At 46.3% G+C, this 27,654-nt stretch overlaps 1 protein-coding gene across 1 annotated transcript in view; it reads left to right on the forward strand.

Annotated features, from left to right (window-relative positions):
• The window catches only part of POF1B (POF1B actin binding protein), a gene marked incomplete in the record, with an annotated part of 138,138 nt that overhangs the window by 63,210 nt on the left and 47,274 nt on the right, over positions 1-27,654 (forward strand). The window contains 10 exon segments of the mRNA XM_073598127.1: positions 1,680-1,751; positions 4,974-5,048; positions 6,179-6,247; positions 6,629-6,703; positions 7,767-7,835; positions 8,773-8,841; positions 10,874-10,942; positions 18,795-18,848; positions 22,641-22,691; positions 25,231-25,314. Coding sequence (XP_073454228.1) covers positions 1,680-1,751; positions 4,974-5,048; positions 6,179-6,247; positions 6,629-6,703; positions 7,767-7,835; positions 8,773-8,841; positions 10,874-10,942; positions 18,795-18,848; positions 22,641-22,691; positions 25,231-25,314 — 687 coding nt within the window.

Consider the following 27,654-nt stretch of genomic DNA (forward strand, 5'->3'; position numbering starts at 1 on the left):
AGTCTGATCACTGGGGGAGGGGAGACTGAGGAAATCCTTCCTCCTCCTACAAAGTTACAATGTACAGTCTGATCACTGGGGGAGGGGAGACTGAGGAAATCCTTCCTCCTCCTACAAAGTTACAATGTATAGTCTAATCACTGGGGGAGGGGAGACTGAGGAAATGACTCCTCCTCCTTCTACAAAGTTACAATGTACAGTCTGATCACTGGGGGGAGAGGAGACTGAGGAAATGACTCCTCCTCCTTCTATAAAGTTACAATGTACAGTCTGATCACCGGGGGAGGGGAGACTGAGGAAATGCTTCCTCCTGCAGTGAAATCAGAGGGGCCGGTACAACTGTGCAAGACTGAAGGGAATGCTGGATTGGCTCTGTAAAGGTGCGAGCTCTTGGGGTGATCCCGTCTTCTGGTGTCAGGAATGTCTGTGAGCTGGGGGGGCGGGGGGGGAATGTCTGTGAGCCGGGGGGGGGGGGGTGTGTCTGTGAGCCCGGGGGGGGGGGGGGGGCGCTTAATTTAAGTCTCACTTTGTAGAAGGGGATTTGGGCTCTTTTATTCTGTACTCTCTATAAGATCCTCTCCAATCACAATATAGAGAGCAGGCAGAGTTGTTTTGCTCTCTTCACTTCGGAGAATAAACGTCGCCGTGTGCGTCCTGACCGATCTTTATAGAACGCGGATGTGTGTTTTTTGTTCGGTGTGAAGTGGAAGGTCCGGGAGCCGGAGTGGTTTTTTTTTAAGCTTCTTATCCTTTTGATTGCATCAATAATATCTTCTGGAACTGACGTTAAATTGTCTCTCCGCACACAATTTTTAAACGAGGTTCAATCATCAGTTCATGTTGTCAGTGTTCTCATTTGTAAAGCCAAAAAAATGACCTCCCAGATCCTTCCTTCTCCCTGATTAGAACCTGATATCCGGAGCTGGGCCGACAACGTTTCTTGGCTGCTATCCGTTTGGCTCATCCCATAAGCGTTGTCACCACTCAGAAGCATTCGGTGGCTCTGGGCCCATCTGACTTTTCCCCCCAGTGCAGGAGTGCTCTGAGCTCCAACAATGCTGACAGCTGCATACAGCACCCCCCCCCCCCCAAATCAATAATTTGCCCTCTTTGCCCTTTGATGGCCAATGAAGAACCAGATCAGAGGGTTCGGGGGGGGGGGGGGGGGGGTCTGGGACCAGGGCCATCTTTAATAGTGATTGGACCCTGGGCAAACATTTTCTTGGGCCCTCCCGAATCCACTTATTAACTATTCGCAGTGTGGGCTCAAGGGGCAGCTGCTTTGGGCCCCACAACAAAGACTGGGCCCAGGGCAGCTGCCCCTTTTGCCCCGTGTTAAAGATGGCCCTGGCTGGGACATTAGGACAGGAGAAAAGAAAAAGAATCGTCACAAAGGACGCAACATACTGATCTGCCTGTTACATTGGTCAGTTTTTTCATTCAATCACTGGGGTTGAACAAAAAAAACAAAAATTAACCCCATTGTGAATGTTGACAGGAGATCTCACTGTTGGAGCATCCAATAGGATAGAAGAATGCAGGGACTAGCTCAGAACCTTTGTTTACATCCTATAAAATCTCGCTTTTGGGCGGAGCCGGCCTTTATATGTAGTAGATTTATAGATTGGAACAATTTGTAGGTGGAAGTATTAATAGATTATTATTTTTTTATTTTTCAGCAAGATGTTCAGTCTCCTGGGCCATACACACAAGGAACCATCAGAAGGTACATCGTCCAGAATAACGAGCAGGTAATGTGTTCTAGAAATATCACAGATGGAAGATTCCGATATCCCCACTATTGTGGTCATTGACAGATCCTCCGAATGACATAAAAATCTTCTACTGTCTTCATCATTCCCTGAATCTCATCCCCTCCATTACACAGCTACTCCACTCCGAGGACTGATAGGATTGGTTCTTTGTCTGCGTATTGATGAGGAATACAAGATCCAATGTATCAATACACAGGACGAGACCCAATGTATCAATACACAGGACGAGACCCAATGTATCAATACACAGGATGAGAGCCAATGTATCAATACACAGGACAAGACACAATGTATCAATACACAGGACGAGACCCAATGTATCAATACACAGGATGAGAGCCAATGTATCAATACACAGGATGAGAGCCAATGTATCAATACACAGGACAAGACACAATGTATCAATACACAGGACAAGACACAATGTATCAATACACAGGACGAGACCCGATGTATCAATACACAGGACGAGATCCGATGTATCAATACACAGGACGAGATCCAATGTATCAATACACAGGACGAGACCCGATGTATCAATACACAGGACGAGACCCGATGTATCAATACACAGGACGAGACCCGATGTATCAATACACAGGACGAGACCCGATGTATCAATACACAGGACGAGACCCGATGTATCAATACACAGGACGAGACCCGATGTTTCAATACACAGGACGAGACCCGATGTACCAATACACAGGACGAGATCCAATGTATCAATACACAGGACGAGACCCAATGTATCAATACACAGGACGAGATCCAATGTATCAATACACAGGACGAGATCCAATGTATCAATACACAGGACGAGATCCAATGTATCAATACACAGGACGAGACCCAATGTATCAATACACAGGACGAGATCCAATGTATCAATACACAGGACGAGATCCAATGTATCAATACACAGGCTCAGCTCTCGCGGGTCTCTATCTCCTTATTAGCTGAGACTGCAGTGGTAGCCATTGGCTCCCGCTAATGTCAATCACAGCCAATGAGCCAATATAAGGAGAGTGAGGGTGAGGCCGAGCCACGCTCTGTGTGTAAATAGGGACACGGAGCAGCAGCTCGGGAGTGAACACGCTTAGTTGTCCCCATAACAAGCAGAAGGGAGGAGCCAGGAGCGCCGGCGGGGAACCCGAGAAGAGGAGGATCGGGGCTGCTCTGTGCAGAACCATACAGAACAGGGAAGTATAACATTAAAAATAATGAACCTTTATTATCACCTTAAGATTGTTTTTTTACCTTCGTCACGTTTAGAGGGTGGGGGATGGGGGAGTATATTGTGTGGTTTTTAGGTTGTACCATTTATTGTTCTTTTGTATTGTGTTCTTTTCCTGTTTTGTTTGTGTATTGTTTGATCATTATCTGGGCTCTGTCACTTTAAGATGTTTGTTTTACTTTTTTTCACTGTTTGCTTTCTGTGAAAAAAATGAAAAAACAAAAAAAAGACAGAAAATAAAAAGAGACAATAGAACAAGTCCAGGATGGGTGAACAACGGAGAGTCAGGACTCGCAGCCATTGGCGGAGAGCATTGATCGGATGCTGATTTTCCAGCATGTACGTTCAACAGAAGCCGAGGGTGCCCACCACCCCTGTGCCAGACCTGCTGTGCCCATTATGAGTGGTGCCCACCATCCCTGTGCCAGACCTGCTGTGCCCATTATGAGTGGTGCCCACCACCCTGTGCCAGACCCGCTGTGCCCATTATGAGTGGTGCCCACCACCCTGTGCCAGACCCGCTGTGCCCATTATGAGTGGTGCCCACCATCCCTGTGCCAGACCCGCTGTGCCCATTATGAGTGGTGCCCACCATCCCTGTGCCAGACCTGCTGTGCCCATTATGAGTGGTGCCCACCATCCCTGTGCCAGACCCGCTGTGCCCATTATGAGGGGTTCCCACCATTCCTGTGCCAGACCCGCTGTGCCCATTATGAGGAGTGCCCACCATCCCTGTGTCAGACCCGCTGTGCCCATTATGAGGGGTGCCCACCATCCCTGTGCCAGACCCGCTGTGCCCATTATGAGGGGTTCCCACCATTCCTGTGCCAGACCTGCTGTGCCCATTATGAGTGGGGCCCACCATCCCTGTGCCAGACCCGCTGTGCCCATTATGAGTGGTGCCCACCACCCCTGTGCCAGACCTGCTGTGCCCATTATGTGGGGCACCCACCATCCCTGTGCCAGACCCGCTGTGCCCATTATGAGTGGTGCCCACCATCCCTGTGCCTGACCCGCTGTGCCCATTATGAGTGGTGCCCACCATCCCTGTGCCAGACCTGCTGTGCCTATTATGAGTTGTGCCCACCATCCCTGTGCCAGACCCGCTGTGCCCATTATGTGGGGTTCCCACCATCCCTGTGCTGAGTTCCCGGGTCTGTACACCTGCTGTGCCCATTATGAGGAGTTAATTTTGTTTATTGAAAAATCTTACAAACAACAACTTATATACAATAAAACCATAATAAATAAATAAAACATATTTACAAAATAATTGAATATGATAATACAAAACAAGAACATAATAAACGGTGCAAACCAAATTGCACACAACACAATCCCTACGGGAGAACCAGACTAAGGAACATCACCGTCACCGTGCATGGAGCCTTTTATCAAAAATAGATTTGATCTTGAAAATCTAGGGGAGTGAATCAAGAATACAAAGAAAAGCCGCACACCCCGAGATCAACAAGCAAAGGCTACAGAGTCCTGATATTCCTCCACGCCCTTATCCAGGCCTCCTGCTGCCACCTGCCTTTCTCCAGACCCTGAATCTTCCCAACCTCACCCAGAATGTCCTGCACCACCACTTCCACAGGGAGGATTTTACTCCGTAAGGATACCTGACACCGAGCACTCCACGTGAAATAACGGGCTACTAGACTAACTAAAAAAAAGGTGTTTCCAAATCATAATCCCGACGAGTCTGGAATGCCCCATACACCCACTCTGCATAACTCATATGGGGGAGGAAGGGTATACTCAGAGCCCTCCCCACCATTCCTGTGCCAGACCCGCTGTGCCCATTATAAGGGGTTCCCACCATCCCTGTTGGGTTGTTCTTTTACATTATGGAGGATGTAGATCGGAGCAGAGTTGGGTGGAGTGTCTCTCTATATGGATTATTATTTTGTTTTTCAACCAATTTTATGTGAAAGTTTTAATGTATTATTTCTCAGCAGGAAGTTGCTCAGTCTCCCTCACCGTATACCCAGGAGACGGTCCGAAGATACATCGTTCAGAACAATGAGCAGGTAACGTGTTCTAGAGACGGAAGATTCCAGAATCCGATACTGAGATATAAATGTCATGAATTCTCCTCATTTCTGAATCTTGTCCTGTGTATTGATACATTGGATCTCGTCCTGTGTATTGATACATTGGGTCTCGTCCTGTGTATTGATACATTGGATCTCGTCCTGTGTATTGATACATTGGGTCTCGTCCTGTGTATTGATACATTGGGTCTCGTCCTGTGTATTGATACATTGGATCCCGTCCTGTGTATTGATACATTGGATCTCGTCCTGTGTATTGATACATTGGATCTCTTCCTGTGTATTGATACATTGGATCTCGTCCTGTGTATTGATACATTGGATCTCGTCCTGTGTATTGATACATTGGGTCTTGTCCTGTGTATTGATACATTGGGTCTTGTCCTGTGTATTGATACATTGGGTCTCTTCCTGTGTATTGATACATTGGATCTCGTCCTGTGTATTGATACATTGGGTCTCTTCCTGTGTATTGATACATTGGATCTCGTCCTGTGTATTGATACATTGGATCTCGTCCTGTGTATTGATACATTGGCTCTCATCCTGTGTATTGATACATTGGGTCTCGTCCTGTGTATTGATACATTGGATCTCGTCCTGTGTATTGATACATTGGATCTTGTCCTGTGTATTGATACATTGGATCTCGTCCTGTGTATTGATACATTGGATCTCGTCCTGTGTATTGATACATTGGATCTCGTCCTGTGGAGGGGGAGGTGACAGCGGAGACTGGTGGTGGACACACAGAGGTGGAGCACTCCTGCCTGTCATTTCATTATTGTACACAAGAGATTTAGAATTTGGGCACGTTTGATATTTAAGTTTTCAAGCTTTATTAACGCTGGACATTTTTATTAAAGTTTTATTTATTTGACATAATAAGTGAATGTGCGTTTATTTGGGGATTGTAAATGTTGGAAATATGAAGAAACTTTAAGGAAGGTTTTTTAGATATCAAGTACTTTTACATATTTCGCATTTACTTTTTTTTTTCTTTCCAGCGGTGTTACACTTTTACCTTGTTGTTTTTTGTTTATGGATTATTTTCTTGCTTTTCAACAAATTTTATTTGAAAATATTAATGTAATATTTCTCTGCAGGAAGTTCAGTCTCCCGGACCGTACACCCAGGAAACCGTCCGAAGATACATCGTCCAGAACAATGAGCAGGTAACGCCAGGGCCGTCTTTAATAGCGATTGGGCCTTGGGCAAACATTTTCTTGCCCCCCCCCCTACATTCTGAGACATAATAAAAAAAATAGCAGGTAGATTTAAAATCAGTTTACTGCAGCAGATCACGCAGCAATTGGTTGTATGCAATTGGTCCTGTGTATTGATACATTGGATCTCGTCCTGTGTATTGATACATTGGGTCTCGTCCTGTGTATTGATACATTGGATCTCATCCTGTGTATTGATACATTGGATCACATTTACATAATCTTTTTTTTTTCTGTGGTGTTGCGCTTTTACTTTCTTTTTTTGTTTATGGAGTCATTTATTGTGTTTCAACCAATTTTATCTGAAAGTTTTAATGTATTATTTCTCAGCAGGAAGTTGTTCAGTCTCCCTCACCGTATACCCAGGAGACGGTCCGAAGATACATCGTCCAGAACAATGAGCAGGTAACTTGTTCTAGAGACGGAAGATTCCAGAATCCGATCTCGTCCTGTGTATTGATACATTGGCTCTCGTCCTGTGTATTGATACATTGGGTCTCTTCCTGTGTATTGATACATTGGGTCTGGTCCTGTGTATTGATACATTGGCTCTCGTCCTGTGTATTGATACATTGGGTCTCTTCCTGTGTATTGATACATTGGATCTCGTCCTGTGTATTGATACATTGGGTCTCGTCCTGTGTATTGATACATTGGGTCTTGTCCTGTGTATTGATACATTGGGTCTTGTCCTGTGTATTGATACATTGGGTCTTGTCCTGTGTATTGATACATTGGATCTCGTCCTGTGTATTGATACATTGGGTCTTGTCCTGTGTATTGATACATTGGATCTCGTCCTGTGTATTGATACATTGGGTCTTGTCCTGTGTATTGATACATTGGGTCTTGTCCTGTGTATTGATACATTGGATCTCGTCCTGTGTATTGATACATTGGGTCTCGTCCTGTGTATTGATACATTGGGTCTTGTCCTGTGTATTGATACATTGGGTCTTGTCCTGTGTATTGATACATTGGATCTCGTCCTGTGTATTGATACATTGGATCTCGTCCTGTGGAGGGGGAGGTGACAGTGAAGACTGGTGGTGGACACACAGAGGTGGAGCACTCCTGCCTGTCATTTCATTATTGTATACAAGAGATCTGGAATTTGGGCACATTTGATATTTGAAGTGTTCAAGCTTTATTAATGCTGGACATTTTTATTAAAGAGGATCTTTTTTTTGAGTTCTATATTTCATCCGCACTGTGTGTATTGTTGTTTTACATCATGTTTTTTAATAAGTGAATTTGCGCTTATATGGGGATTGTGAATGGTGGAAATATGAAGCACCTTATAAGGAAGCTTTTAAGATATCAAGTTACTTGCACATATTTCACATAATCTTTTTTTTTTTTTCAGTGGTGTTGCGCTTTTACTTTTTTTTTTTTTTTTGTTTATGGATTAATTTCTTGTTTTTCAACCAATTTTATCTGAAAGTAATAATGTATTATTTCTCTGCAGGAAGTTCAGACTCCCGCACCGTACACCCAGGAGACCGTCAGAAGATACATCGTCCAGAACAATGAGCAGGTAATGCATTCTAGAGATGGAAGATTCCAGAATCAGATACTCCGATGGAAACATCTATCTTTTATGAAATCTCCTAATTTCTAGCTCTCGTCCTGTGTATTGATACATTGGATCTCGTCCTGTGTATTGATACATTGGATCTCGTCCTGTGTATTGATACATTGGATCTCGTCCTGTGTATTGATACATTGGATCTCGTCCTGTGTATTGATACATTGGATCTCGTCCTGTGTATTGATACATTGGCTCTTGTATTGTGTATTCATACATTGGATCTTGTCCTGTGTATTGATACATTGGATCTCGTCCTGTGTATTGATACATTGGATCTTGTCCTGTGTATTGATACATTGGCTCTTGTATTGTGTATTGATACATTGGATCTCGTCCTGTGTATTGATACATTGGATCTCATCATGTGTATTGATACATTGGATCTCGTCCTGTGTATTGATACATTGGGTCTCGTCCTGTGTATTGATACATTGGATCTCATCATGTGTATTGATACATTGGATCTCGTCCTGTGTATTGATACATTGGGTCTCGTCCTGTGTATTGATACATTGGGTCTCGTCCTGTGTATTGATACATTGGATCTCGTCCTGTGTATTGATACATTGGATGTTGTCCTGTGTATTGATACATTGGGTCTCGTCCTGTGTATTGATACATTGGATCTCGTCCTGTGTATTGATACATTGGGTCTCGTCCTGTGGAGGAGAAGAGGTGGAGACTGGTGGTGGACACACAGAGGTGGAGCACTCCTGCGTGTCATTTCGTTATTGTACACAAGAGATCTGGAATTTGGGCACATTTGATATTTGAAATTTTCAAGCTTTATTGATGCAGGACATTTTGTTTTTTTGTTTATGAATTAATTTCTTGTTTTTCAACCAATTTTATGTGAAAGTATTAATGTAATATTTCTCTGCAGGAAGTTCAGACTCCCGCACCGTATACGCAGGAGACCGTTCGAAGATACATCGTCCAGAACAATGAGCAGGTAACGTGTTCCAGAGATGGAAGATTCCAGAATCTGTTACCCCGATGGAAACATCTATATTTTATCAAATCTAATTTTTAGATCTCGTCCTGTGTATTGATACATTGGGTCTCGTCCTGTGTATTGATACATTGGGTCTCGTCCTGTGTATTGATACATTGGGTCTCTTCCTGTGTATTGAAACATTGGATCTTGTCCTGTGTGTAGCACTAACTCACGGTGGAGCTGCTGGTTTAACCTGGTCTGTTACCTTCACTTTGCTTCCCTCTGTTTCACCGGCACCGGGTCTAGGGTTCCGTTGAGTTTACTTCTGGACGACAAATGCACCAACACTGGAGTACGTTTTCAATGCTTTATTAAAACAAACGACTTAGGAAGTAGCAGTAAAGAGGTAGAAAGGAAACTTGCAGAAGAAACTCAAATATTCTCTGGTAGGGTTCTCTTGACAAAATGTCCTGGTAGAATTCAAACACTATTGGAAATGCACTCCCCTCGTGGGACACACTCCTTTTGCTCGTCTGGATAGGACTCTCTCACCGGTCTAGCAGCCAGCACGAATCAAAGTCTCTGCCACAGACTTGGTTGGGAATAAAATCCATAGGATCCTCTGCCACAGGATGTATCAGATTTTCTGTAGTGAAAGTCAGTCACAGTGCTTGAACCTTTAAGCCGAACCGGCAACACTATGCTGTATAGTTACTTTTGGATACGTCCTCCAACCGAGTCACCAGGCCCCTCTATAGACCAGCATGCGGCGTGATCTCTCCAAGACGGGTCCTCCCCTGGGATCTCCTCGGTTGTCCAGCTTCGTCACACAGGACCGACAGCTCAGGACCATTCCTCGGCCGCGGTGGTAGGCCCCAGACAAGCCTCTGGACCCACCCCTGCGCCGCTGTATCGTGGGCTACCGGAACGGAGGACCACGAGGTAGCTCCTTAACGCATACCTGTCGGCCAGGAAGGCCAGCAGGTGGCTGTAAAACGAACCCCAAAACATGGCGTCTGTCCCATAAATACCCTCGCCCAGAATGCAACTCGGAGGACCACCTCCACCGAGCGTGCCTCCGAGACAAAGGAGCATCCATACGCTTCGACACGTTGCCTTTCCAACCCTGACCAGTGGCGACAGCGACACCCACCGGTCAGCACGGAAACACCCACAACGTCAGCCAAGCTGGAACAGAGGCAAACCTAACCTTCCTAACGAACAAGTTACTAAATTTACCCAACATGCGGTAGATTGCAAATCTACCAGCGCTACATGTGTATTCATTCATTGGCTCTCGTCCTGTGTATTGATACATTGGGTCTCGTCCTGTGTATTGATACATTGGATCTCGTCCTGTGTATTGATACATTGGGTCTCGTCCTGTGTATTGATACATTGGATCTCGTCCTGTGTATTGATACATTGGATCTCGTCCTGTGTATTGATACATTGGGTCTCGTCCTGTGTATTGATACATTGGGTCTCGTCCTGTGTATTGATACATTGGATCTCGTCCTGTGTATTGATACATTGGGTCTCGTCCTGTGTATTGATACATTGGGTCTCGTCCTGTGTATTGATACATTGGGTCTCGTCCTGTGTATTGATACATTGGATCTCGTCCTGTGTATTGATACATTGGGTCTCGTCCTGTGTATTGATACATTGGATCTCGTCCTGTGTATTGATACATTGGATCTCGTCCTGTGTATTGATACATTGGATCTCGTCCTGTGTATTGATACATTGGATCTCGTCCTGTGTATTGATACATTGGCTCTCGTCCTGTGTATTGATACATTGGGTCTCGTCCTGTGTATTGATACATTGGCTCTCGTCCTGTCTATTGATACATTGGCTCTCGTCCTGTCTATTGATACATTTAGGATAGTTTAGTTTATTTAATATCCTTGTGTTTTGTAGTTCTATATTTGTTGATGCAGTGTGCAATGAAATCAGAGTAAGTCATTTCAGTCCAGGACCTCTGGGCAAGCCTGAAGGGGCAGCCGGAGTTCGTATTTGATAAAATGTTTCTGTTCTGCAGGAAGTTCAGTCTCCCGGGCCGTACTCGCAGGGAACCGTCAGAAGATACATCGTCCAGAATCCGGAGCAGGTACTGTATGCAGTGCGGTGTAGATACAATGTATTCTGTTGAGTTGTGAAAGAAATATTCCAGATTCAGTTACTTAAAGAGACCCTGTCACCAGAACATTCATTTCCACAACGTTCTTCCTATCAGATTATATGTGCATGTGATGTACCCTGTGCATATTATCTCTGAGTGCTGCTGGGTGTCACCATCTTGGATGTGAGGTCAGCAGACTCCGAGCCGTCACTCAAGTCACCTCTATAGAACTCCCCTTCACTCCTTCCTCAATCGCCACATAAAGGCTATGTTGAGAGGTGAGGAGTGGAGGAGCTGGGCCAGCACAGACAGCAATTAGACACTTCAAGAAGTGAAGGGCTTATGGTGTGCAAGGAGGGAGGGGGCGGTGCTAGGCAATTGACTCCTTCCTGAAAAGTCAAATTTTCCAGCATGTTACTAGTAAATTAAAAATCATAAATGGAGGGGAAAAAAAAATGTGGCAAGTAAACATTTAATACACTTGATTTTTCTGTACCAATTTTATAAGCTGGGACTCCTTTGATCTGTTCGCACAAGGAGGTGCGTCTGAGTATGCACTCGTTTGAATGTTCCCACGCGTTGTGCTTTAGGACAGCCCATTCATTTCGATTGGGCTGCCCTATGTGCATGAAACACACAACAAAAGGGATGCCACAAATTTTTTAAATTGCACCACACCAAAACACATGCATTTTGATGCATGGGAACGCATGCATGTTTGCTAGATGCGTAGTGATGCCAATAAAAATGCAAAAGGCAGCACTTTTTCTGTACGTGAACAAGAAAGAAAGGGGAATACTGCGCTGATCCCTAAAATATACTAAAGCAGCCAACACAGCAAAAGACAAGATTGTGTAAAAATGGAAAAGGTATGTGCAGCGCTAATCAAAGTGAAAAGTACCTGTTTGGCTACAGGATAAGCCTGTGTATGAATCAAATAAGGATCAAAGTGCCTTTTGTATTCACTGTGTCAAAAGTTTGTCTAATGACAAACAAATGTTCTAATAAATGACCCAAGAGGAGGGAAGGTACACTATCTCACAAAAGTAAGTACACCCCTCACATGTTTGTAAATCTTTTCTTCTCTCTTTTCATGTGACAACACTGAAGAAATGACACTTTGCTACAATGTAAAGTAGTGAGTGTACAGCTTGTATAACAGTGTAAATTTGCTGTCCCCTCAAAATAACTCAACACACAGCCATTAATGTCTAAACCACTGGCAACAAAAGTGAGTACATCCCTAAGTGAAAATGTCCAAATTGGGCCCAAAGTGTCAATATTTTGTGTGGACACCATTATTTTCCAGCTCTGCCTTAACCCTCTTGGGCATGGAGGTCACCAGAGCTTCACAGGTTGTCACTGGAGTCCTCTTCCACTCCTCCATGACAACATCACAGAGCTGGTGGATGTTAGAGACCTTGCGCTCATCCACCTTCTGTTTTGATGATGCCCACAGATGATCAATAGGGTTTAGGTCTGCAGACATGCTTGGCCAGTCCATCACCTTTACCCTCAGCTTCTTTAGAGACGTAGTGGTCATCTTGGAGGTGTGTTTGGGGTTGTTATCATGTTGGAATACTGCCCTGCGGTCCAGTCTCTGAAGGGAGGGGGTCATGCTCTGCTTCAGTATGTCACAGTACATGTTGGCATTCATGGTTCCCTCAATGAACTGTAGCTCCTCAGTGCCGGCAGCGCTCATGCAGCCCCAGACCATGACACTCCCACCACCATGCTTGACTGTAGGCAAGACACACTTGTCTTTGTCCTCCTCACCTGGTTGCCCCCACACACGCTTTACACCATCTGAACCAAATAAGTTTATCTTGGTCTCATCAGACCACAGGACATGGTTCCAGTAATCCATGTCCTTAGTCTGCTTGTCTTCAGCAAACTGTTTGTAGGCTTTCTTGTGCATCATCTTTAGAAGAGGCTTCCTTCTGGGAGGACAGCCATGCAGACCAATTTGATGCAGTGTGCGGCGTATGGTCTGAGCACTGACGGGCTGACCCCCCCCCCCTTCAACCTCTGCAGCAATGCTGGCAGCACTCATACGTCTATTTCCCAAAGACATCCTCTGGATATGACGCTGAGCACGTGACCTCAACTTCTTTGGTGGACCATGGCGAGGCCTGTTCTGAGTGGAACCTGTCCTGTTATACCGCTGTATGGTCTTGGCCACCGTGCTGCAGCTCAGTTTCAGGGTCTTGGCAATCTTCTTATAGCCTAGACCATCTTTATGTAGAGCAACAATTCTTTTTTCTTTTCTCGGACATCACGGGACACAGAGCCACAGTAATTACTGATGGGTTATAGGGTATCACTAGGTATTGGACACTGGTCACACCCTAATCAGGAAGTTCAACCCCCTATATAACCCCTCCCCTTCCAGGGATACCTCAGTTTTTACACCAGTGTCTTAGGTGTTGGACGTGTAAAGATGTCCTGTGCTGAAGCTCCAAAAGGAATATTCTAAGATCCTATACTGGGGCAAGCCAGGCGACCGGATCCATTCAAAGTGTCTTTTCATGGCCGAATTGGATGGTACCCGGGCCTCGTGTCCGAAGAAACGAGGTTTTACCTGTAACGCTTCTCTTTTTAGAGAGCTGGACCCGCGGATCAGAAAATGGCTTTAAACTTCCTAATTTCTGGCGAGGTGCTTTACAGGCCCAGAACTGAAGGATCCCCCTACTGATGGGGGCCCCAGTCTCTGACGGTTTTTCCACAAACGGAGCCCACCGTGAGAGGCGAAGGCTGGGTCTGTGTAAACTGAACCCTGCGGCCTGGATAAGGTAAGAGGAGATTCCACAGAATTTTAATTCTAGTGGCTTTTCTCCTTTAAGGTGAATGCATGCTGTGCCTATTGTGACCACCGGGGGCTGCCAAGAGCACAAACCTTTTCATGTTTGATCTGTCTCAGCGTCCGCTGCATTAGCTCTTCCTCCAGCTCCAAAGGTAGATGGTGGGGGGTTTTCTCTGCTGGGATGGTCCCCCCAGGCTAGGGAAAGGCTCAGGTATGCTGTAAGGCGGGTGAGACCGCACTGTCACAGCCGCTGCCGCCGCCGTCACCGAAGCCGCATTGCGATGCAGGGCCCATCACTGCCGGCCTCCTCCTTATTCCCCCAACCCCAGCCTCCCTTCAGGCTTGTCAGAAAGGGTCGGCTCGCGCGGGAAGCGCTCGTTTTTTCAAAAACGAGGGGGGGGAAGGGGGGGCGGGGCGTCAGCACAGCGTCAGCGTGCCCAGACGCCCACAGTGCCAGAAAGCATGGCCATTTAAAGCACACTGTACAGGTGCTCTGAGCTTTGGAGAGACACAGAGCTGACAGTCGCATGTAAGGTGGGACACAGGCATTCCCCTAGGCTGCATTTACTAAAGAACACCGGACTGGGCATTTGGTAGCAAGGCTTTTAGCCAGACTACATCGCTCAGCAGTCAGTGTTCGCTTTTGATACCTCACACCTTGTTGCTTTGCACTATGGGTAGAAGAGGTTCAAGCACCCCAAGAACCAGAGGCACTAGGGGGTCTCGTTCAGGTTCTGAGGACCCCCTGTCTGCTACACCATCCCCTCCTGAGGGACCCGGGGCAGCTGGACAGGGAGAGCCATTGGGGTTAGGGGCTACATCTGCTGCCGGCACTTCAGCCCCTGTGTATATTACACAAGAAGTTTTTTCCTCAACCATTTCTGGATTAGAGAAAAAGCTAATGGCCGCGATTACATCTTCACGCAGTGAAAGAAAACGCACAAGGCCTTCCTCTGCTTCCCAAGACCCTCAGTCAGAGGAGCTCTGGGATAAAGGAGATGAATCCCTTTCAGAGGATCGGGATGGGACAGATGATTCCTCTTCGGAGGATTCAGGTGGAGAGCGACCCTCTGCGACTTCCCAAGAGGAGAAAGTCTTAGTGCAGATCCTCACTGGTTTGGTCCGCTCCACATTTAAGTTGTCCATACCTGAAACTACTACAGAAACCTCTTCTGCTTTGGGGTCACTGAAACCTTTCCAAGCAGCACATGCTTTTCCTGTTCATAATTTACTTGAAAAGCTGCTTTATTCTGAGTGGGATCACCCAGATAAGCGATTTCTTCCGCCGAAAAAGTTTTCTACACTTTATCCTATGGAAGAAAAGTTTATTAAGAGGTGGGGAATACCGGCCATTCATGCGGCCATTTCCTCTGTAAATAGTAATCTGACTTGTCCTGTAGACAACGCTCAGATGCTCAAAGATCCTGTGGATAAAAAGATGGACTTCTTATTGAAAGATGTGTTCTCTTTAGCAGGATCAGTGGCCCAACCTGCAGTAGCAGCGATTGGAGTCTGTCAATACTTAAGAGACCATGTTAAACAGGTCATCAAAGTATTACCTGAACAGCAGGCCCAGGGGTTTGCTAACCTTCCTGCGGCTTTATGTTATGCTGTTGATGCCATTAGAGATTCTATCGTGCAAACCTCTCGCCTCTTGCTTGGGTTGGTGCATATACGTAGAATCTTATGGTTGAAAAACTGGTCAGCCGAAGCACCATGTAAGAAGCTACTGGCTGGGTTTCCCTTCCGTGGTGAAAGGTTGTTTGGAGAGGACTTGGATAATTATATCAAGATGATCTCCTGTGGGAAAAGCACTCTCTTACCTGATAAGAAGAAGAGTAAGCGTCCCTCTTTTAAACGGACTCTTTCCCCAGCGCCAGGGGAATCAGCCTCCAGGCAGTCACGAGGGTCTCCTCCATATGGGGCAAGAAACAAGAGTCAACCCCAGGGACACAAGAAATCCTGGGGGAAAAGGTCTTCTAAGCAAGACACTAAGACCTCTTCATGAAGGGGCGCCCCGCTTGCTCGAGTGGGGGGAAAGACTGCTGCAGCTCTCAGGGCCCTGGCAGAAGGACTTCCAGGACAGATGGGTGATCTCCACGGTAACCTTAGGGTACAGACTGGAGTTCCAAGAATGTCCCTCTCCTCGTTTCCTCAGATCAGGTGTTCCCAGAAAGCCAGAAGAGAAGCAGTCGCTCCTTCTAGCGATAAAGCGACTTTTGTCGCAAGAGGTCATTGTGGGGGTTCCCACAAAGGATCAAGGATTGAGACTTTGTTCCAATCTTTCTATGGTCCGAAAACCAAATGGGGACGACAGACCCATTTTGGATTTGAGAGATCTGAAACGATTCCCAAGGATGCAGTCCTTTCGTTTGGAATCAATTCAGACAGTAATCTCCGTCCTGCAGGGAGGAGAGTTTCTGATATCAAAAGGCATCAGAGATGCAGGCCTATATGTGCCCAGTTTTCCTGCTTAACTGAAGTGTCTGCAGGCAAAGATCACTGCTCTAAGGGAGCTGATTCTGACAGTCAGGGCCAAGAAGGGTCTTTCTGTCCGCCTTTGTATAAGGCTGCAGGGGAAGATGGTGGCTTCATTCGAAGCAGTTCCCTATGCGCAGTTCCAAGCAGAACTGTTGTAACACAGTATTCTGTTGACCTGGAACAGGAAGGTGCAGGCATTAAACTTTCCAATGCACCTATCGCATGCGATGCGTCAGAGCCTCAGTTGATGGCTCATACCCGAAAACCTACAGAAGGGGAAATCCTTCCTACCGGTTGCCTGGGATCCTCTTGCAGGCAGGACGGATGCGTTGGTGATTCCGTGGCATCGGCTCTCACCGATTTATGCATTCCCTCCCATTCTGCTACTGCCACGGCTCCTTCGCAGACTCAGGCAAGAAGGGAAGTCGGCACTTCTGGTGGCCCCCGTTTGGCCCAGAAGAACCTGATAAGCAGAAATAGCAGGGATGATGGTGGGTTCCCGGTGGACCCTACCGATACACCCAGACCTGTTATCTCAAGGTCCGGTGTTCCAGCCTGCCTCACAAATGCTAGATTTGACGGGTGGGCTATTGAATCCCACGTTCTGAAAAATCGTGGGCTTTCAGGTCCTGTCATATCTACCTTGATCAAGGCAAGGAAGCCAGCTTCCAGAATGATTTATCATAGTGTCTGGAAAGCTTATGTATCCTGGTGTGAATCCAGGGGTTGGCATCCCAGGAAATATGTCATAGGTAGAATTCTGGATTTTCTACAATTAGGATTAGAGATGAAGCTGGCCTTGAGTACCATCAAGGGCCAGGTGTCGGCCTTATCAGTGTTGTTTCAACGGCCGCTTGCTTCGCATTCTCTGATCCGAAACCTTATACAGGGGGTGATGCGTCTTAATCCTCCGGTTAAGGCGCCCCTAAACCCCTGGGACTTGAACTTGGTTCTATCGGTGTTACAGAAACAACCTTTTGAACCAATACGTCAGATTCCTTTGGTCTTACTGACGAGGAAACTAATTTTCCTGGTAGCTATCTCTTCTGCTAGAAGAGTATCAGAAATAGCAGCTCTTCCCTGTAAAGAGCCTTACTTGATTATACACAAGGATAGAGTGGTACTGCGCCCTCATCCTAGTTTTTTTACCGAAGGTGGTTTCAGATTTTCATCTAAACCAAGACATTGTGCTACCTTCCTTTTTTCCAGAACCTTGTTCTTCGGTAGAAAGGTCATTACATTCTTTGGATGTAGTAAGAGCAGTCAAGACCTATCTGGAGGCAACTGCTCAGATTCGCAAGACGGGTGTCTTGTTCGTGCTGCTGGAGGGTCCCAATAGAGGACAGGCAGCGTCAAAAGCGACCATTTCTAAATGGATTCGACAGTTGATTATTCAAGCTTACGGTTTGAAACGGAAGGTTCCCCCGTTTCAGATCAAGGCACATTCCACAAGGGCTATTGGTGCTTCTTGGGCAGTGCATCACCGGGCCTCTATGGCTCAGATCTGCAAGGCCGCAACCTGGTCTTCAGTTCATACATTCACCAGATTCTATCAGGTGGATGTGAGAAGGCATGAGGATATCGCCTTTGGGCGTAGTGTGCTGCAGACAGCGGTACAAGGTCCTCAGGTCTGATAGCACCCTACTTGGTTGTGATTCCCCCCCCTCAGTTGGCATTGCTTTGGGACATCCCATCAGTAATTACTGTGGCTCTGTGTCCCGTGATGTCCGAGAAAAGAAAATAGGATTTTTTATTACAGCTTACCTGTAAAATCCTTTTCTTTCGACGGACATCACGGGACACAGAGGTCCCGCCCCTCTTCTAATACACCTATACTGCTTTGCTACAAAACTGAGGTATCCCTGGAAGGGGAGGGGTTATATAGGGGGTTGAACTTCCTGATTAGGGTGTGACCAGTGTCCAATACCTAGTGATACCCTATAACCCATCAGTAATTACTGTGGCTCTGTGTCCCGTGATGTCCGTCGAAAGAAAAGGATTTTACAGGTAAGCTGTAATAAAAAATCCTATTTTTTCAGATCTTCAGAGAGTTCTTTGCCATGAGGTACCATGTTGAACTTCCAGTGACCAGTATGAGAGAGTGAGAGCGATAACACCAAATTTAACACACCTGCTCCCCACTCACACCTGAGACCTTGTAACACTGAGTCACATGACATCGGGGGAGGGAAAATGGCTAATTGGGCCCAATTTGGACATTTTCACTTAGGGGTGTACTCACTTTTGTTGCCAGCGGTTTAGACATTAATGGCTGTGTGTTGAGTTATTTTGAGGGGACAGCAAATTTACACTGTTATACAAGCTGTACTCTCACTACTTTACATTGTAACCAAGTGTCATTTCTTCAGTGTTGTCACATGAAAAGATAGAAGAAAAAATTTACAGAAATGTGAGGGGTGTACTCAGCTTTGTGAGATTCTGTACCTTTTTTCATTTTTACACTTTTTTTGTGCAGTACGGAGAACGCAACATTCCCGCACCTCACCTGGTGTGAAAAGGCCCTTTTAATCCATATCTTGTTCTGTTTTCATGTAGCAGGAGATGCAGAGCGGGACAATCAGGCGCTACATCGTCCAAAATCCCGAACAGGTAGGATGATGGGAACTGGGGGGGGGGGGGACACACTGAGGGGCAGATCTATAAAGATGTGAATGTGAGATTCACCAAACATTCTCTGATGGTGGATCAATCTCTGTCATTTATAACACATGTACCTGGAAGATTCACCTGCAGAGAATGTTGAGTAAATGTTAGATTCACTGCTTTAAAAAAATGTGAACAGTGATTAACGCCTTTATAACAGAGTGTAAGCTCTGCTGGCACAGGAGCTGATGCGGCATCAATCTCTCTGTAAAAATATGTTTTTATAACAATGAACCCCTTGAGATGTATTAGAAATGACAACAGCGATTGGGTGGCATGCATAGGGAAGTGACTGTATAGAGATCCCTAAAATGAGCTCTTCCAGTTTGGAACCCCTCCCCCCCAGATAGAACTGGAAACATTGTAACTGGTAAGAACGTCGCATAGGGCACAGTAAATTATCAGCTCACTGGATTTCTGGCAGGATCAACTGGGATTTGTTGCAAATATTGAGCAATTATAACATGATAATATATACAGTGCATCCTGAAAGTATTCACAGTGCTTCACTTTTTCCACATTTTGTTATGTTCAGGTCTTATTCCAAAATGTGTTAAATTCATTGTTTTCTTCAAAATTCTACAAAAAATACCCCATAATGACAACGTGAAAGAAGTTTGTTTGAAATCTTTGAAAATGTATAAAAAAATGAAAAAATCCCATGTACATAAAGTATTCCCAGCCTTTGCCATGACACTCAGAATTGAGCTCAGGTGCCTCCTGTTTCCACTGATCATCCTTGAGATGTTCCTACAACTTGATTGGAGTCCACCTGTGGTAAATTCAGTTGATTGGACATGATTTGGAAAGGCACACACCTGTCTATATAAGGTCCCACAGTTAACAGTGCATGTCAGAGCACAAACCAAGCCATGAAGACCAAGGAATTGTCTGTAGACCTCCAAGACAGGATTGTATGGAGGCACAGATCTGGGGAAGGGTACAGAAAAATGTCTGCAGCATTGAGCACAGTGGCCTCCATCATTCATAAATGGAAGACATTTGGAACCACCAGGACTCTTCCTAGAGTGGGCCACCCGGCCAAACTGAGCAATCAGGGGGAGAAGGACCTTAGTCAGGGAGGTGACCAAGAACCAGACAGTCACTCTGACAGAGCTCCAGCGTTTCTTTGTGGAGAGAGGAGAACCTTCCAGAAGAACATCCATCTCTGCAGCACTCCACCAATCAGGCCTGTATGGTAGAGTGGCCAGACAGAAGCCACTCCTCAGTAAAGGGCACATGACAGCCCACCTGGAGTTTGCTAAAAGGCACCTGAAGGACTCTCAGACCATGAGAAACAAAATTCTCTGGTCTGATGAAACAAAGATTGAACTTTTTGGTCTGAATGGCAAGAGTCATGTCTAGAGGAAACCAGGCACCGCTCATCACCTGGCCAATCCCTACAGTGAATGGTGGTGGTAGCATCATGCTGTGGGGATGTTTTTCAGCAGCAAGAACTGGGAGACAAGTCAGGATTGAGGGAAAGATGAATGCAGCAATGTACAGAGACATCCTTGATGAAAAATTGCTCCAGAGCGCTCTGGACCTCAGACTGGGGCGAAGCTTCCAACAGGACAATGATACTAAGTACACAACCAAGCAGTTGCGATGCGTCCGTAAGGGCGCACGGGCGCCGCCCCCTCTCTCCAGCCATTCCCCTCTGTGTAGAATAGATAGATTTATGCATTGCATGAATCTATCCATGGTCGCTGTAGACACCCCCTATTCAGGCAACCGGCTCCTTTTGGGTCGCCGGGCGCCTGAATTATAGCGGCGGGGAGGGGGGGGGGGGGTTTGATGCACCTGATTAGAGCCATAGGATCTAATAGGCTTCAAAAATGTGAACTGTGAGCGGAAATCATTGCATTGATCTCGCACTTCACCCAGGTGGGTTAGCAAAGCAAATGAATATTTGCATTGCTAACACTGAGCCGCCTCTCAGCCAATCAGGAGGCGCGGATCTAATACCCGTCACCTGATTGGCTGAAGGCACAGGCGTCATGATTGGACGCCTAATGTAACGGAAGACCGGGATACCAGAGAGACATGGAGGACACAGGAGCTCGCCGCCGTCACCTGCTGCATGTCCCACAGCTTGCCGCCGTCACCCGCCACCAGGATGGGGTAAGTGTGTGCCGGTCAGATGGGGGGGGGGGGGGGGGGGTCACAGAGGCTGCATATGATGGGGCACACAGGCTACATATGATGGGGCACGCAGGCTGCATATGATGAGCACACAGGCTGCATATGATGGGCACACAGGCTGCATATGATGGGCACACAGGCTACATATGATGGGGCACACAGGCTACATATGATGGGGTACACAGGCTGCATGTGATGGGGCACACAGGCTACATATGATGGGCACACAGGCTGCATATGATGGGGCACACTGGCTACATATGATGGGCACACAGGCTGCATATGATGGGGCACACTGGCTACATATGATGGGCACACAGGCTGCATATGATGGGGCACACTGGCTACATATGATGGGCACACAGGCTGCATGTGATGGGGCACACAGGCTACATATGATGGGGCACACAGGCTACATATGATGGGCACACAGGCTACATATGATGGGGCACACAGGCTACATATGATGGGGTACACAGGCTACATATGATGGGCACACAGGCTGCATATGATGGGGCACACAGGCTACATATGATGGGCACACAGGCTGCATGTGATGGGGCACACAGGCTGCATATGATGGGGCACACAGGCTACATATGATGGGCACACAGGCTGCATATGATGGGGCACACAGGCTACATATGATGGGCACACAGGCTGCATGTGATGGGGCACACAGGCTGCATGTGATGGGGCACACAGGCTGCATATGATGGGGCACACAGGCTGCATATGATGGGGCACACAGGCTGCATATGATGGGGCACACAGGCTGCATATGATGGGGCACACAGGCTGCATATGATGGGGCACAGCTTTACCGCAAACGCTGGCCGCTTTCAGTGTGAAAGTAGCCTTCTGTACATGGGATTGTATTTTATTTTTAATAAATTTGCAAAGATTTCAAACAAACTTCTTTCACGTTGTCATTATGGGGGATTGTTTGTAGAATTTTGAGTATAAGAATAATAAAAATGTAATCTGTTTTGGAATAAGGCTGTAACATAGCAAAATGTGGAAAAAGTGAAGCGCTGTGAATACTTAGCACTGTATGTCCTCTGCAAGAACAATGATGTCTTCTAGAAAGAGACACAAGGAACGTCCCAGCGGGATTCTGGGATGAGGAGTGTCAGGAATGACTGACTCCCCTCTGTACAGGAATCCCAGTAATGTGAGGTCCTTCCCTTCTCTACAAATTAATATAATTGCCGTCTGATCCCAACTCTGAGTTTTACTAGCGTTGCCAAAAAAGATGGGAGGGGTTCAAGGACATGAGAATTTTGTATAATCCGGGATCTGGAGGAGGAAGGTGTGTCAGGATCAAAGGATTGTTGTATCTTCTGCACCAGAGGAGCTTACACTCTAATGTCCCCCCCCCCCCCCCCACAGTCACACACAATAATAATAATAATAATAGTACATTTATATAGCTCTGACATATACCAGAGTGATGTACAGAGAATTTAAAAATGTTTTCTCACTGAATACAGATTTGTAGACATAGAGATACATTGTCACAGAAATTCTATTTATTATTTTATTATTTATGATTATTGATGTACAATTTATATTTCCTCATCATTTCCTCAGGATGTTCAGACGGAGACAGTTCGGAGGTACATTGTGCAGAATCCTGACCAGGTGCGTTCAACACCCCTCTACCTGTCACATGATGTGTATGTATGTATATACACATATACATATATATAATATATGTTCGCTCCATAATGCACAGGCACAGATCTGCTCTACAGAAAACCTTTTACCACCGAGGTCTAAAATCTGGAAAAATAAAACCAGGAATGACAATGTGGTGTATAGATCACATGGAGGTGATTCTACGGCCACTAGGAGGAGCTAATCTGTGTAATCAAACTGCCCATAATGTGTAAGCATCATGTTTTAGCAAAAAATCCACCCCCCAAAAAAAAAATACAACATGAATCTGCACGTTCTCCCCTATAAGCATAAATTCCCCCTGCAAGCCAAAATTCTCCCCAGACAAAAATGCAAAAAGTTCCCCCTCCCAGTACAAATCCCCCCTTCCCATCACAAATCTTTGCTCCATTATCCCACCTCCCAGCTCAAATCATCTCCCTCCCCCTTCAAACCCCCCCCCATCCTCTTTCTTGCACTATCCCCCCTGAAATCCCCCCTCCTAGCACAAATCCTCTCCCCCCTCCCTCAATCCCCCCTTCCTAGCACAATCCCCCCTCCTAGCACAAATCCTCTCCCCCTCAATCCCCCCTTCCTAGCACAATCCCCCCTTCCTAGCACAATCCCCCCCCCCCCCTCCTAGCACAAATCCTCTCCCCCTCAATCCCCCCTTCCTAGCACAATCCCCCCTCCTAGCACAAATCCTCCCCCCCCTTCCTAGCACAATCCCCCCTCCTAGCACAAATCCTCTCCCCCTCAATCCCCCCTTCCTAGTACAACCCCCCCAAAAACAATTCCCCCTTCTAGCACAAATCCTCTCCCCCTGAAACCCCTTCCCTAGCACCCCCCCCCCATTTCCCCTTCCTAGCACAAATCCTCTCCCCCTCAATCCCCCATTCTTCCTAGTACAACCAACCCACACACACAATCTTCCCTCCTAGCACAAATCCTCTCCCCCTCAACCCCCCCCCCCCCCACACACACCTAGCATCCCCCCCCCATTCTTTCATCTTAGCACAAATCCTCTCCCCCTCAAACCACCCCCTTCCTAGCACAACCCCCCCATTTCCCCCTCCTAGCACAGATCCTCTCCCCCTCAATCCCCCCTTCTTCCAAGTACAACCCCCCCCTACCTAGCATCCCCCCCCCCCCCAATCTTCCCTCTTAGCACAAATCCTCTCCCCCTCAATCCCCCCCTTCCTAGCACAAACCCCCAATCCCCCTCCTAGCACAAATCCTCTTCATCTCAATCCCCCACCCAGGGCCATCTTAAGAGCATTATACTGTAGGTCCCTGGACAATACAGTGCACTGGGGCCCTGTCTACACAATCACGCACGAGAATAAAAATGAAAATTATCAATAAGGCTATATTTATTGATACTTCCAACAAAATCAGTGTTTTGTGGTCAGTTTGATGGGCACTGTGGCAGCTTTTGAGGGGCACAGACAGTGGCTGTGTTTGATGCACAACTTGAACTTACTTAAGTAGACAGTGTTAGACTTACTTGAGGCCGTCGGCCTGGTGCAGTACAGTGTGTCACTCACAGCAGCAAGGCAGCGCCAGCTATCAAGGGCCGTCTTTCCGCCCTGCTCCCTCTCCACGCTGTCTGAAGAACATGGCAGAGATGGGCGGAGCTTGTTCACTAGCAGCTGGGGCCGCCGCGGCGCGCTATGAATGCTGGGGCGGCTGCGGCCTCTGACTGACGTCACTGGTTGCTAGCTGGACGCCGGGCGGCCAGCGATTCTAGCAAGTGAGCAACTAGTGCAGTCAGTCAACTTAAGCAGCAGTTTGCAGCACTGAGGATATGCCCCGGATGGGGCCCTCCAGACGAGTGGGGCCCCCGGGCAACTGCCCAGTGGAAAAAACGGCCCTGCCCCCACCCCTTCTTAGCACAATCCCCCCTCCTAGCATAAATCCTCTCCCCCTCAACCCCCCCCCCCCTTCCTAGCACAACCCCCCCCAATCCTCCCTCCTAGCACAAATCCTTTCCCCCTCAATCCCCCCATCCTAGCACAACCTCCTCCTAGCACAATACACCCCCCCCCCAAATTTCCCCTCCTAGCACAAATTCTTCCCCCTCCTCCTCTCACAACACAAATACTCTCCACCCTAAATTTCCCCTCTTTGCACAAATCACCCCCCTCCACCTGCCCCAAGCCCCCCTCCAAGCACAAATCCTTTCCCTCCCCTAGCACACCCCCCCTCCAAATTTCCCTTCTGATCCCAGTGCGGTAGAAGGCGGTGGAGCCACTTCTCCTAATCCACCACCACCCACTGAAAGCCTAAGAAGGCAGCCGATTTGTAGAAATGCCATGGCACAGGAAAGGCCTGTGTAGTCGGGGAGCGCCGCCTTTCATACCCGCCCTTTGTAGTCATTTGAATGGGACTGATCTGCAACGCCAAGCCTGGCTCACCACTGCATTGTGCGAGTCTCATATGAAATCCATAATTCATGAGGACATTGTTGATGGTATCCAGTCCTGACTTTTTATGGACATCTCAATGTTGTTTCTTTTCACAGTCCTACATGAAGGGGGTCAATTACATGCCGTCAAAAAGCGTCATCGTCGAGAAGACCTACACCATGCTGGACAATGCTCCAACGGTAAGTCTGCTGGGCGAGAGTCCGGGCATCTCGGGTATTATTGGTGCTCATTGTGAACTACGGGGGGCCACTAGAATTGCCCTTCCCATACAGACTGTTCACTGGACCAGGGACTTCATAAAAATGGCGCCCCCTTATGGAATGCAGTGTAATGTACATGGTAACGTTCAATAAAAAAATAAATAAAGACCCACCCACGTGTGTCCTGATGTGTCCTGCAATTTTAACAAAGGCAGTTCCTCCATTGGGAGTCTAGCGTCACATCATATTGTTCACATCCAGAGAAAAGTTTATTCCAATGACAAGTTATTTACAGAAACCAACGCGTTTCAGGGGGCTGTACTCTGCCCACGAGGAAACAAAGTAACATTGTATGCAAATTCAAAAATAATTGAATCGTGACCAAAGGCAGGACAACAATAATTACATATAGACTTCAAGTTTCCTGTTTGTTTAAAATTCTGCTTACAGAATAAATTAACCTTCAGATTGTTTCAGAGAGTCCCATCTACATCCAATTTTCCTTATGCCTGTGTCTACAAGTCATTTGGCTATCGCAATGTCTCCCTTTTTGTAGCCACCCATTCAGATAAAACAAGAAATAATGACCAGGGATGAGCCCAAGTAAAAGAACGCATCCCCGGCAACCCTTTAGACAAGCATGTTCCTCCCTGCTGGCCTCTGGATGTTGCAGACTAGTCTTTCTCAACCTTTTACTATGGTGGAACCCTTAAGATTACGTTCTGACCTTAGGGAACCCCTGCCAATATTTGTTATATCTACAGCTCACTGTACATTAGTATAACTGTAATAATAAATAATAATGGTCACTTGAAAGAATGTTCATTGTTATTATTTATTATTATTATTATTATTATTTTTGTTATTATAGAGGATTGATATAGCGCCAACAGTTTTACGCAGCGCTTTACAATATAGAAGGGAGACAATACAGTTACAATACAATAAAATACAAGAGGGTTAAGAGGGCCCTGTTCAGAAGAGCTTACAATCTAATAGTTACATATGTGGTCACTGGGAAGATGCCCTCTTACAGAGAGCTAAAAATATAATTTGGGTCAGAGGTTACTTATTAGAGAAGGAGAAACTGCTCATTGCTCAAGGAACCCATGGTAACCTCTGGAGGAACCCCCGGGGTTCCATGGAACCCTCTTTGAGAAAGGCTGGTGCAGACTGTAGCTGTGCTGCACTGATTGTGCACTGATCATTTGCTTGATTACTGTCCCAGATGCAGGATTATTAGAATGTAAACAAGCAACTGATGGCCAGACTGCATAGCTAAAGTCTACACCAGGTATATGCAATTAGCGGACCTCCAGCTGTTGCAAAACTACAAGTCCCATCATGAATAAAAAAGGAGGGTTTCCGCGCTCACGGACTTAGGTGTGCAGCCTCCCCTTCAACAACCCTTCTGGAGGGTGGCTTATAGTTTAGAGAATTTATGGGATAGGGGTAAGTGGCGCTACCTCTAATGGGGTATCTATTGTGGTAAATTATGCTAAAATGTGCAACTGAGAGCAAGCGCTCAACAAGAATACTTTTGTGCGTAAACGTGTCCCCACCTCTGTGTGAAAAGGGGTCTAATCTGTAGGAAACCCCTCTGCAGTTTGTGTAGTGAACCAGTTGTTAATCCTTACATAAAGGGTGAGAGCTCATATAACCAAAAAAACATATGTTTAATACCCTCCATCTATCCAAAAATCTTTTTGGTGGTGATGGGAGGTGTACTAAATAATAAATCAATACTCCATATATTATGGGTGATTAGTGAAAAAATAATAATAACAATATAAAAATCTTCAGGGTGTGAGACTCAAAATACACATGTGAAAAAATAAAATTATATGTATATATATATAGGTAGTTCCAGCAAAAAAATGCAGTTCCAGCAAAAAAATATATATAAAAAGTTCCAGCAAAAAAGTGTGTAAATATAGTGTTCCAACAATGTTCCAGCAGTGTTCTTTATAATTGGTGACTTTCGTGCGGGCAACCACCTAATATCCAGTGACTTGCGGTGCTCCCCCTCAAAGATCCCCACTCACCAGCTCCCTGCACCCCTGCAGGGGTAGTAGGCATGTAGTATTGAGCCTTGGTGTGGCGTCCTAGATTCCAATGAGGTTGTTCCTGGGTACTCCCGCTCCAAACTCAAAATCCATCCGTAGTATGGTCATCCACATAGGAAAGGAAAACAGGGCTCCCGTAGTGTATTACGTTTTTTAAAAACTACTTTATTAAAAAAAACGTAATACACTACGGGAGCCCTGTTTTCCTTTCCTTTTTATATATATTTTTTTGCTGGAACTGCATTTTTTTGCT

The sequence above is a fragment of the Aquarana catesbeiana genome, linkage group LG09 (assembly GCF_042186555.1).
Source record: "Aquarana catesbeiana isolate 2022-GZ linkage group LG09, ASM4218655v1, whole genome shotgun sequence".
Classification (NCBI taxonomy): domain Eukaryota; kingdom Metazoa; phylum Chordata; class Amphibia; order Anura; family Ranidae; genus Aquarana; species Aquarana catesbeiana.